Here is a 13428-nt window from a genome sequence, read left to right as displayed (position 1 = left end):
GTGGCATGGGGGAGAGAAGCGGCGTGCGCACAACTTCCCCCAATGCCGCTGCACGCGGGAAACAATCTTGGGGGTGTTTCCCGTGTGCAGCTGTGTGTGGGGAGAAGCTCAACAACTTTGGGCCATCTCCCCTCATTTCTTAAAATTGAGTCCGCCAAAATAGGGGGTTCCTATAGATGGGGGCGTCTTATAGACGGAAAAGTACGGTATTGTAAAATGCAGCATAGTGAAACCATGTGGCTGAGGTGGCATATTTGAAATTAATTCCACCATGTGTGTGAAAAAGCATTTGTTTTGTTAAGACTGAGCATGATCCACCAAACTCGGATCCTTTGTATCTGACACTATTTCTAATGGGGCTTGTCTTAGGAGTAGATCTCAGATTTTAATTTATGGGTTCAGCATTTTTAATGCATTTCTACAAATAAGGTAGTTTCTCCCTTACAGTTCAAAACAATTAGAAGGGTGTTTCATTCTCTACTCAAACTCTGAACTTATTCCGTTTGTGAATAGATCAACTAGGGCTGGATCCAGCACTGCGTGAACAGAGTTCCTCGTGCAACGTGACTTCCCTTTCTCTTCTCTTCCCTCGTGCCCCAAAAACCTGCTCCAGAGGCCACCTCCCAACCTTATGGAACAGGTTTTGGGAGTGTGCAGGGGACACCAGGGGAGAGAGGTGGCGCGTCTTGTTGCTCAAGCAGAATCCTTCTGCACAAATGGAACAGCAGCACTGGTATTTACAAATTGCAGGTTATTAAAATTTTAGTCAAGCCGTTTTGTTACTTTGGATTATTTTTTTAAAAAATTAAGTTTCAGTGATTGCATGGAAGAGAGCTGACGATTCATACCACATTCTGTATGTTTTTATCCTAGAATTATGCTAAGCGTAGGAATGAGGCTTCTTGCAGTTCAAGCCCATAGCCTTAACGTGCTCAGTCTTCTCAGAGGTTGACAGAACGTGAGAGAAGCAAATCTATCAGGAGCCATAGGCTCGCATACAGAGCAGGGTGAGCAGAATTCTGCTCTCGTGATGGGGCGTTCCTTCTACTGCTGCCTCTGCTGCTCCTGATGGGGAGGGGACTTATCCAGAATTGGGGGGGGGGTGCTCAGAGGAGGAGAAGGTAGAGAAGCCCCACTGTGTGAACAGAGTTCCCCTCATGCTGCCTGGATCCAAGCCATAGTGTACTGGTATTAGCAGTCCTTGTGATGTGTATGCCTGGCCATCCTGTAGCAAAACTGTTTCTTTAGGTTCAGTAGATGTTGTGTTGTGGCAGCTGTGGAAGGCAAGCCAGGAGTAAAGGTGGTGAACTGAGATAGCGCTTTAAAAATTACTGGATTATTGTAACTTGCTCTGCGTGGGGCTGCCCTTGAGACTGACCCAGAAACTCCAGCGGGTGCAGAATGCCGCGGCGAGATTCCTTACGAGGTCTTCGCCACGGGATCACATTCATCCAGTGCTATACCAGCTGCACTGGCTCCCGGTGGAGTACAGGATCAGGTTTAAGGTGCTGGTTTTAACCTTTAAAGCCCTATATAGCCTAGGACCCTCGTACCTACAGGACTGGCTCTCCTGGTATGTCCCATGGAGGACCTTACGGTCTTCAAACAAAAACATCTTGGAGGTCCCGGGCCGCAGGGAGGTTAGGTTGGCCTCAACCAGAGCCAGGGTTTTTTCGGCTGTGTCTCTGATTTGGTGGAACGCTTTGTCACAAGAGACTAGGGCCCTGTGGGACTTGACATCTTTCCGCAGGGCCTGCAAGGCAGAGATGTTCCACCAGGCCTTTGGCCAAGGCACAGCCTGACCCCCTCCTTTGGTAATTCTTCACAGAACTCTAGCCCAATGGTTGCCATCAATTTGATTTGAACTGATTTTATAATGAATTGATTTTAGAATGCTGTGTTATTTTACTGTTGTTAGCCGCTCTGAGCCCGGCTTCAACTGGGGAGGGTGGGGTATAAATAAAAAATTATTATTATTATTATTATTATTATTATTATTATTATTATTATTATTGAGAAGTTCCTCAACAATGCTACAAAGAGAGCATTGCAGCCGTAGATAATAAATTCCAAGCTATTTTTTTTGGGGGGGGGTAACCTTTTTATGAGCTGGGGATAGGGAACAGAATATATACTAAGCATTGCTGTGCAGCAATGTTTTGTGTTGGAGCCAATCAGTCTGCAGGAATTCAGCCCATAACGTTACTAAAAATGTTAACATGGTGCACAAGGAGAGGGCGCCCTGAAGGCGTACTCAAATTAGCTTCGAGATAGAAGCTCATTCAAGATGTAACACCAAACCAGCTTTGGTGGCACATGAACGAGCTGAGAATCGCCCTTAAGAATCAACATGCTCCTTCTTCCCGTACTGGCTGCATTTTCCTTCCTTCCCTCCCTTCTTGTTTCGGGGCACACAGTACCTCTCCACCCCTCCAGCCTAGTTTTGGATATATGGTTTGCCCCCAACCAGGACGAATGGGAAAGAATTGGAGCGTCAGACTGTGGTTTGACACGATTTGCCACAGACGTGGCTCTTTTTCCTCCATAACTTTGGTAGTCGCATTTGAGTTTAGATGCAGTCAAATGATATCGACTTGCAAAATTGCCAGTGTGAGAGAGATACTTGCAGAATTGTGTGGTTTTTTTTTTACTTCATGCCTTAACCATACCATACTTGATCTGTCACACAGTGTTGTCTTGAGAATTTACATTATTGAAGGAATAGCCTTTCAGTTTTGAAGAGTCAAGTTCCACCGATTTCAGGCTGTTTCTTAGAAATTTTAAAACTTACATCCACTTGTCCCATTTTCCTTCATGTCATGTTATACCAATATGTATTTTACACATGGCTGGTATGCATGCTCTTTTTAGTGTACCTGTTAACTTCCAGTTGTGTCTGTGCTTTGTTTTTTAAAATGGAGATAAACATTTTCAAATCTTACAAAATTTGCCTCTATTTAAGTGGCTTCTTTAGCTGCACAGTTTTGAAAATGTTTATCTTTTTCTTTGGCCTTGTCTTTGTGCATTCACAGTTGAGACATTCACATATTTCAGAATTCAGTGCATATCAACCAACCTGTTTATCTAAGAAATACAACTGTTTATTGAACCAGGCCCTAAAGAATTATGTCCACCGCATTAGCTTCAGAGGTTAGCTTTGGAAGGGTAGGTTGATGTAGTTAGGAAAATGAAATCAGAACGTTTCAGGGAATCAGGTTAGCAAGTGCCATGCCATTTGAAATGACAATTACATTGTCATTTTCATTGTAAATACTTTTAGGTTCTATATTGGCTGTGATCTTTGTACTAACTGGTATCATGGAGAATGTGTTGGCATCACAGAAAAGGAGGCTAAGAAAATGGATGTGTACATCTGTAATGAGTGTAAACGGGCACAAGAGGGCAGCAGTGAGGAATTATACTGTATCTGCAGAACACCTTATGATGAGTCACAGTGAGTTCTGACAAGAACCTCTTATTTAATATATAGGTAGCAAACTGCTGTGAGTTTGGTAATGTGTTTCTTGAACAAAAAAGAAATATTGTTCCACATATGTTGTATCTAGTGATGTGACTTTTTTTAAAAAAATACAGTGGTGCCTCGCAAGACGAAATTAATCCGTTCCGCGAGTCTCTTCGTCTTGCGGTTTTTTCGTCTTGCGAAGCACGGCTATTAGCGGCTTAGCGGCTATTAACGGCTTAGCGGCTTTAAGAAAAAGGAAACAAACTCGCAAGAACTCGCAAGACATTTCGTCTTGCGAAGCAAGCCCATAGGGAAATTTGTCTTGCGGAACGACTCAAAAAACGGAAAACTCTTTCGTCTTGTGCGTTTTTCGTCTGCGAGGCATTCGTCTTACGAGGTACCACTGTATATGAAATGTTGCTCAAAATGATGAATGTTTGACTTTCAGGAAAAGTGGGTTTGCAGTATTTCTAATAAAACAAGTTAATATTCTAAAGCAGGCAAATTTTACTGATTTGTTACAACACATTTCCTACAAAATACAATAGCTAGTAGGTGTTCCTAACTTACTGCAAATAAAGTTATGCTTTGTTTAAACTGAATATGGTACGGGTATCTGAGTGGTATTAAGTCTGTTATGAGTACCCCTTTAATGTGTTGCAGGACTCTGAATTACCATTTTTAAATGAATATAGATATATTAAAAAAGAGTTGGGCAAACTATTACTTTTGGTAACACCTGTTTGCAAATGCAAAATGTATGATTTCTGGCTTCACTTTTGTTTCTTTCAGCTTTGCAAGTTGTTATGGTCTGTAGATAATTCAATTGCTTGAGATTAAATGTTGTTGATGCTGGTAATTTTTCTTCGAAACTACTTTTCAGAAATTATATACTGCTTCTTTTAATGGTATTATAAGAAGCTGTATCTAATTTTTGAAAAGTAGTTTTGAGTAAATAGCTTTGCAATTGTTACTATACGGCCTATTACATGTTTTTTCAATTGGATTTGCGTAATATAGGCATTCTGGTGGTTTTGGGTAATTTTTCTTCACAATTGAATGCTGTTGCAATTATTTCAGTAAACATGTAGCTTGATTGGCATTTATAGCATGTTTCATTTCAAATTCGAGAGGCAAAAGTTCTTACTCGGTTTAGATTTCTGACAAGTGGAATATTTTCATGAAAAGGTTAACTGGTTTTTTTGGGATCTTGCAGATTTTACATTGGCTGTGACCGGTGTCAGAACTGGTATCACGGGCGTTGCGTTGGTATTTTGCAAAGTGAGGCAGACCTCATTGATGAGTATGTCTGTCCGCAGTGTCAGTCAACCGAAGATGCCATGACAGTACTCAGTCCCTTGACTGATAAAGATTATGAGGGGCTGAAGAGAGTGCTACGGTCATTGCAGGTAAGGACCAGACTTGGTTCATTTTAATTTAGTCCCCCAGCATCTTTAAATTCGGTCCTAATACATCTTTTGGCAAAGGAATTTCATTAAATGCATGGAATTGAAAAGCACTCTTGAGGACATAAAACTCCCTCTGAAGTCAGAGCAGGCCACTTAGTAGGTAGCAATTGCCCAAAATTATAAATCTCTCCTTATACATCCCTTCCCAACACCATGCAGTTCAGACACACAGAGTTGGATCCTGGTTTCTGCTTAGTGATGCTCCACTGTAGGAAGGGGAAGACAATTATTGCAGATTCTTGCATCTCCCTTTGCTCCCAAGAAGCTGCTCAGAAACAGCATGTGAGATGGTGTGGGATAAAGGGAATCAGCAAAGGTAATCTCTCCTCCCCCTTCTTCTTTAGCTGGAGCCTCTGCTGGTTCTGAGTAGCATCTGTGAATGGAAGGAGACTATTTGTTTGTGGAACAGCCAACAGTCAATCCAGCCCACTAGACTTGGGCTGAGATGGGGTTCATACTAATGAATGAAGTGAATTTTGAACTGAATATCTCCTTTTCCTAATAGGCTCACAAGATGGCATGGCCATTCCTAGAACCGGTAGATCCCAATGATGCTCCAGATTATTATGGTGTTATCAAAGAACCGATGGGTAAGTGTATTCCCACGTGATTTTATTACATACGCTGCCTTTCATTGACAGATCTGTTATCTGGGATATGCTCATCACACAGAAGAGTAAATCCAAAAAAAACAATCCTGTTCATGTATACCTGGAAGTATGTGCCATTGCATTCAGTGCCTAGTCACTGCAAAAAATGGCAGCCAAAGAAATTTTCATACGGCTCTGTAGTTTATGACAGAACAAAATGATGTATTTATTTAGATCATGGGTAGGCAAACTAAGGCCCAGGGGCCGGATCCAGCCCAATCACCTTCTAAATCTGGCCCGCAGACGGTCTGGGAATCGGCGTATTTTTACATGAGTAGAATGTGAGCTTTATTTAAAATGCATCTCTGGGTTATTTGTGGGGCATAGGAATTCGTGTCCCCCCCCCTGAAAAATATAGTCTGGCCCCCCACAAGGTCTGAGGGACAGTGGACCGGCCCCCAGCTGAAAAAGTTTGCTGGCGCCTGATTTAGATTCCTTAAAGAGATTTTGTAAAAATAACATCTGGGATATAGCAATTTCTGAGTGTCTCACCAGACACAGGAGAGCAATTAAAGGCACAACAAAGAGAGACACCTTCCAGGAAATGTGGACCCCTTTCTTTAACTACTGTATTTTTCGCTCTATAGGACGCACTTTTCCCCCTCCAAAAATTAAGGGGAAATGTGTGTGCGCCCTATGGAGCGAATGCAGGCTCCTTGGCTTCAGCGATAGCAACGCGAAGCCTCCGAAGTGCAGAGGGATAGCTCCCCTGCACTCCAGAGGTTTCGCGTTGCTTTCGCTGAAGTCCCCTGAGTGCAGCGCGAACTCCCACTGCGCTCCGGGGGCTTCGGGCAGCTATCTGCAAGCCTTTGGAGCGCAGCAGGAGTTCCCGCCGCGCTCCAAAGGCTTGCGGATAGCCACCTGAAGCCTGGAGAGCGAGAGGGGTCGGTGCGCACCGATCCCTCTAGCTCTCCAGGCTTCGTTTCGCTGGAGAGGTGCTGCACAGTTTTCCCTCTCTGCGCAGCGCCCCTTCAGCGAAGCGGGAGGAGAAATGGAAGGGGTTCTATTTCTCCTGCCGCTTCGCTGAGGGGGCGCTAAGCCGAGAGGGGGAGATTTTTTTTTTTCCTGTTCTCCCCCTCCTATGATCCGGTGCGTCCTATAGAGCAAAAAATACGATATGTTAATGAACAAAATCAAGACTTTCTTATACCAGCCGTTCAATATTCTCAGTGGAGCGGTTATATTAAGTGATTATGTCTTAGTGTTGAATGTGTAGGTGCATGTCTAGAGACAATGGATAAAACATGCACCCTTCGATGTACTGCTGGATAAGTGTTTAATGGTTATTGTTTTTGTATTTGTTTAAAAGCCAATTAAAAATTGTTTAAAAAAGAGAGTTGTATCCCACTTTTCTACTACAAGGGTCACCATGGTTGCTCACCATATGGTTTGAAAACAAATACAAATATATATATATATATATATATATATATATATATATATATATATACACACACACACACACACACACACACACGCACACACAAAATAAAATTTCAACGACATTGTAATAAAGCATACATAACTAGGAATTAGAGAACAGTGCAACATGAAAGCCATTTGTAAGTGTAGGGTACAAAGTTAGAATAATCCAAAATCCTGACAAAATGAGGATGTCTGGAGTATTTGTTATAAAACACGGAGCCAACCAAACTTTGAGTGGAAGGGATGTCCTCGTCCCTGATGCCACCACCAAATCAGGCCCTCTTCTGTGTCCCAGTCAGTGGTGCCTGTGAAGGCAGAAGAGCAAAGGTGACAGACAGTGTGAGAGAGCATGGTCTTTCAAATAACCTGTCCCCAGTGCCTTAAAGTCTTTCTAACAGAGATCCTGACGTTAAGAACAAAAGAAGAGTCGTGCTGGGTCTGGCCAAAGGCCAGCAACATGGTCTCACGGTGGCCAACCAGAAGCTTATTGAAAGACCACTAGCAGGACATCTGTGCGACAGCACCGTTAACTTAAAGAGTAAAGCAGTCTTAGTTACATAGATAAATCTACATCTGTGCTTGGCCTAGCTCTAATGTCTGGCAGGTTGTGCCTTAAATAAGTTAAAGTTCATGTGCTAATTCTATATTCTGAATTAGGAATAAATTTGGTCCTACATAAGCATATTTTAATCTGATTTCCTACTCAAACTGCAGGATTCAACTAACGAGTCCCACTAGCAGAAGCCTGTGCAAGGACTTCCACTAGAGCAAGTTTTTAATAATAATAAAAAAGCTTTGCATAGTTTGTGATAGAAAGTGTATGTTGAGGAAATACTGTTCACGTAGAATTTGAGAAATGTTTCTATTTCCTGACTATTATTTATCACTATTTTCTTGTGACAAGAAGGTGTACGCGTACCCTCTTTCTCCTTTTCGCCGCTTTCATTTCGTCCTCGGTTGTTACTATGGCAGTTACAGAACTGGGTCCTTCATCACAGTCTGCTCTTTGTGTGATTCCATGTGCATTTCAGTGACAACTAATTGAAGCAGTCAACCAAGGTTATTAATTGAAATAGGGAGCAGTCAGCAGGAGTAGATGAGCTGCAAATTAAGTATGTTTATGTGCACTAATTGCTTTGAGTGATAAAAAAATGAGGAAAGCCAAAGCTGAAAATTAAGGGTATAAAAACCAAGTGATCTCCATTAGGAATGTCAGCGAGCTTATTAAATTCTCCACAGTGACTTCATGGATTTCTTTAAAATCTGCATATTTGTAGCTAATGATAATACATTCCCATCCCCTTCTCCATCCTGTTCTCTACTTCCTATTACTAACTGTTATAAAGTGTTGCTTTTCTTACTTGTTTTCAGTGTATGAGATGAATTCTATAGGTTACTGACTTTTTGTTTTTTATTAAAAAAACACCTTTGTTTACTTTGAAGACCTTTCCACCATGGAAGAAAGAATACTGAAACGTTACTACAAGAAGGTGACCGAGTTTGTGGCTGACATGACCAAAATTTTTGATAACTGTCGTTACTACAATCCAAGTGATTCCCCTTTTTATCAGTGTGCAGAGGTTCTCGAATCATTCTTTGTACAGAAACTAAAAGGATTCAAAGCAAGCAGGTAAGTAGACATTTCCCCCTTAGCACGCTTTTCTGTTAAGTGTGCATGGCATACATGTTTATTGCTAACAGTTTATATGCTCAACTTTTAAAATGTCTGGTTCTCCCCGCACATTTTGCCGTGAAAGTAAGCCTTCAGCAGTGAACGTAGAACGAGTGCACGACTAGCTTGAGGTTTTGTCATACCAATTGTGCAATCCTAGTGAAATGGCAGAGCAGTTTTGTTTAAATCAGAAATGGTGTACGGTATAATGAGGAGGGTGTAAAATTTGCATAGCGCCTTTGAATATTGGGAGTGGCAGGCAAAAACCCTTTTTGGCTACCTAGGCAGATTGTGCCCCCAAAGGTCTATCAGTCTCGGGGTGTGTGCTCAGGAATCGGTGGGATTTGCTTCCTGTCGAAAGTGCTAAAGATTTTTCATTTTATATTACAAATACAGCAGAACAAAGTACCTGCTGATGAACTCTTCGGTTATAAACCAAGGAGATCTAAGGGCCCAACGTTGACTTAATCGTACGCTTGGTTTCCCTCTAGTGAAGAAATTCGTGGAGAGTGCCTGGTTCCAGGAGAATGAGAGTCACTTTTAGTGGGGAATGAGGGTGATTCTCAGTGATGTTGTCTGTGTCTGCTCCAGCCCTTCCCCTGTTGCTTTAAAGATCAGTAGTGCAAAGGTTGAGAAGGTTGACTTCTGCCGCAGCACCGTTGCTCCCTGATGCTTACTGTATCTGTAGGTGCTCTTGCATTTCATTTGCGGTAGTTTTCCAGCAAGGCCAAAATAAGGCAATAGTACCATGAGCGGAAAGCAGCAGTTGAGTTGACATTCATTCAGATTGTCATTAGTTTCTCTCATCCTTTATTTTATTACCAGCACTTACTGTGACTCTCATTGCTGCTTCATTTACACCACCCATGTTCTTTTTTTGCAGATTGTGATAACTTTAGTCTGACCTTTCTAACTGGAATCAGAACTGGATGTTTGGCTTACTTTTTCATTGTACCCCATGTCATTAAATCACTTTTTAAAAACAAAATCAAATCCATACTTGCTGTTCGCTTTTAAACTGCGCTTTAATGTGGAAGCTGCCGTTGGCTAGCAGCTATGTCAGAAAATAAAATGAGCCGTTCTTTGAATACTGTGTCAAAATGAAGTCCAGTAATAGCAGTGGAAGCTATGTAATAATCAGTTTTAATAATAAAAAAAACTCCCAAAAGAGGTTTTGATGAATTCTAACCAAAATGTGATATTTTAAATTCATGTTCTGCCAATAAATATACTTTTATCTAAACATCTCCCAAAGCAATGTAAATTGGCTACCTATAATTAATATGTACCTCACTCTGAGTATCATGTGTCATTTCTGGATTATTATTTTTATATTACCATTGAACATCATGTGCTTTTATACACAACTGAAAGTGGTTATGTAGATGGTGTATATGGTGTTTGCCTACGAAAGATGAACGGGAACAGCAGCATGGCTGCATTTCCAGCTGAGTGACAGGCCCTTGGCATCCACTTGAAACAACTGAGATCTCTTTAAATGAAGGGTGCTTAATTGTTCCCCTTTTCTGCATTCTGCAGGTCTCATAACAACAAACTGCAGTCTACAACTTCTTAAGGTTCCACGTGTTACCCTAACACAAAGAGCAAGAATCTGGTTGTCTGAATTTTATTTTTATTTTTATTTTTTAATTGGAAAAGCCAGAGGTTTTTAAGTCAGGGCGTCCTGACAAGTCTTGATGTAAACTGCATTTTTATCAGTCGCATCAGATTATATTCTTGGCTTGATTTTGTCCAAAGGACAAAAGAATGAAATTCAGCAGCATCGTTTTCTTGTCAAGATCAAATTGTGACAGAAACAGGAAAACGTTTTTATTAAAGGACGAGAGAGGAAAACAAGCGAGAGAAAACAAGATACAGTAAAATGGGGTCAAGTCCTAACCCCATAGAAATGCCACATCTGTTCTTCAGTGAAGAAGCTGGTTTAAAGTCCACACAGAGAAGTTTTGACTGTATTTATTTATTGTTGCAAAAGGACGCTTTTTTATTGCTGCCCTCATTTGTCAGCTTTTTCTTTCTTTCTTATACGCCCCAGCTCTGGTTAAATGTAACCCATTCTGTATCTTACCATGGTTCCTGTAGCTAAAAGTACAAGATGACCTCTAAATGTCTTTTCTTTCTATGAAAGGAGCTGCTATGTACACATGTGCACAAACAAACTGGGAATCAACAATGAGTTTATCGTTCATGGTAGAAGAAAACAATTAAGCTTGCATAAAAGTTGGGCTAAGTGGTCATGTACTACAGACTTTGTTGCCTTGAATATAACAGTACAATTTGTCATTTACTCTGCACCGGACTGATACGAGTAAAATCTATTCGAAGGTATCTTGTTTGTAAACATTTGTCAGATTTTAATTTTTTCCCCTTCTCCTTTTTGTATTAAAAATTCAAAATATGGATGTATATGAAACAAAATAAATGGAGATCATTGTTCTCTCCACAGATGTAGGTGTCTTTTGAATGTTCGCTAACCTGTTCGTGAGGTTTCGGAGGTTTGTTCTGAACTGTAACAATCCTGAGATAGTATGGAAGGGAAAAGTAGGAAGGTGGACTAACCCCTCAGCGTGGTTTTCCTTATGTTTAATCAAATGTAATAAAATTCTACTGTGGTGCCACAACTTTTGCCTTGATGATGAAGGAGTTGTGTAAGAGTTGTCATTGTCCATTGCTAAGTGAGATAACATGGAGCAAATGATCATGTCAGGATAAATAACGGTCTCAAAACTGTGTTTCATTTTTGTGGCTTCTTTACTAGGAAAGGTGTGTAAAAAGATGAAAGCCAACAGAAAGAGAGGCTTTGCAGATTTTTTAAAAATTGCTTTCCCAACCAATCACACCTGCTGTTGATGACAGTTTAAATATGTATATTATAAACCAGCAGCAGTTGGTTTTGGTAGCTCTACACCTGTGTTAACTAGATTTTGCACTAATTCACAATTTTGCCCTTCTGTGATCTGGAATTTATCTGATTGTGGATAAGCTTTCCTTGGGTTTAACTTCACCCTGCTATGCAAGAACCTTTTCTGTTACTTTCTTAGACATTGCGATCAACCACAATTTTCTTACTAAGTACAGGCTCAGGTGTACAAATACTTTGGGGTTAATTTTCTCTACGAAAGCCTTCGCTTTTGTATATAGATGCTGTCATTTTAACCAATGTGAAATCAAAAGGAAGTTAATTGTTCATTGTGAAAAGAGCATCCATTTATGCTTCTTAGAAGATAGGAGAAAAAGAGTATTTGTGTTTTAGGCTATGTTGTCTTAGGACTTTTTACAAAAAAATATGCTACATATTGTATGCATTATGTTTATAAAAACAGGAGAATTTTCATCCTTAATCCTACAGATATTGTCTCTTCACAATATTTCTGTATTATTCGTACATATGGCTGACACTGAAGAAAAAAACATGTTGAGAAATGAACTTTCTTACCCGTAGGCAATAGAGCACTGTTTTTAACAAATTGTGACAAACTGAAGAATAACTTTTTTGTACATAATAGGGCATTTCATCTTAGACAAATAAAGGAATGTTGTTGGACATCAGATTTGGTGGAATTCCTAATGAAACATCAGTTGTTTAAAATAACATATGTAGCACTTGGCATTGCCATACTGTGCGGTAATTCTTGGGGGAATTTTTCATATAAATAATTATGAAATGAGGAAAATGCTACTTTCATACACTTTTTACCAAGCCTCATCATTTTTCCTACTGCTTTGTAATATATGAAGACAATTCTTAGCTGTAACTACTATGGTAATTTTTAGTTTTTTGGGGTTTTTTTGAAAAAAGTTTTATTTATGAGCCAGTGTAATGTGTGTACATTTTAAATACCACTTCTGTAAAAGGAATAAAGAAAATTATACTTTACTCAGTTTTTTTTAATGAAACAATGTGCAGAATATTTGATTTGTTTCTGAACATCTCAGTGCATTAAAACTCCAGAATGTATGTTCACTTACTGAGACATATCTCTTTAACATGGGTATTATGTAAAATGAGCCAGCTGAGGTCCCTTTTTAATCGCAGCTCCTCAGTCAAATTGAAGGATTTGGTGTTCCATGTCTAAATGGAGTTCAAAAGCTTCTCATTAGGTGAATTGTTTTGTGACGGGTTAGGGCCTATTTATGGAGTCTCAAGTTGGAATGGTTTGGCTTTGAACAGCTGCAGAACATTTCTACCACTATGGCAAAACACAACATTTAGTGGACTTTAATGAATGATCACTGTAAGCAATGACCATATGCAACTGGTCTCTTAAACATTTTTTTAAACAAAAATACATATTTTAAGTTGCATAGTCAACCACTTTATTTTACCAATCTCAAAGGTTGACTGCATTCAGACATAACACTAAATCATGTTTTAGAGCTTTGGGAATAAGCCTAGCCTCCTGGGCTACCACATACCCTTCCACATGGCTGAGAGCAGAAGTTTGGAAGCTTTTGCTTCTGCTTATAGTTAACTCTGGATCGCAGTTAACCTGAGGGTCATGATTTAACACAAACTATGGTGGGCCCTGCTACTGCCAACCTAGCAGTTCAAAAGCACGTCAAAGTGCAAGTAGATAAATAGGTAGCGCTCCGGCGGGAAGGCAAACAGCGTTTCCGTGCACTGACTGCTCTGGTTCGCCAAAAGCGGCTTAGTCATGCTGGCCACATGACCCGGAAGCCAGTAAAGCGAGATGAGCGCCGCAACCCCAGAGCCATGACTGGACCTAATGG

General features: G+C 40.4%; 1 protein-coding gene across 29 annotated transcripts in view; it reads left to right on the top strand.

Annotated features, from left to right (window-relative positions):
• BPTF (bromodomain PHD finger transcription factor) overlaps positions 1 to 12574 on the top strand; it is a 67941-nt gene extending 55367 nt beyond the window's left edge. For 12 of the 29 annotated variants that reach the window (XM_083489739.1, XM_083489732.1, XM_083489736.1 and 9 more), the window contains 5 exons: positions 3281 to 3454; positions 4680 to 4872; positions 5438 to 5522; positions 8451 to 8637; positions 10219 to 12574. In XM_083489739.1, the coding sequence (XP_083345865.1) occupies positions 3281 to 3454; positions 4680 to 4872; positions 5438 to 5522; positions 8451 to 8637; positions 10219 to 10255 (676 nt within the window). In that variant the 3' untranslated portion in view covers positions 10256 to 12574. Of the gene's footprint in view, positions 1 to 3280; positions 3455 to 4679; positions 4873 to 5437; positions 5523 to 8450; positions 8638 to 9562 lie in introns of all 29 variants that reach the window. The other 17 variants (XM_083489748.1, XM_083489746.1, XM_083489747.1 and 14 more) reach the window with 3 other exon arrangements.
• The last annotated feature ends 854 nt before the right edge of the window (positions 12575 to 13428 follow it).

Source organism: Podarcis liolepis, assembly GCF_965112155.1.
Source record: "Podarcis liolepis genome assembly, chromosome: 2".
In the NCBI taxonomy this organism is placed as follows: domain Eukaryota; kingdom Metazoa; phylum Chordata; class Lepidosauria; order Squamata; family Lacertidae; genus Podarcis; species Podarcis liolepis.
This window is presented reverse-complemented; position numbering and strand designations above follow the sequence as displayed.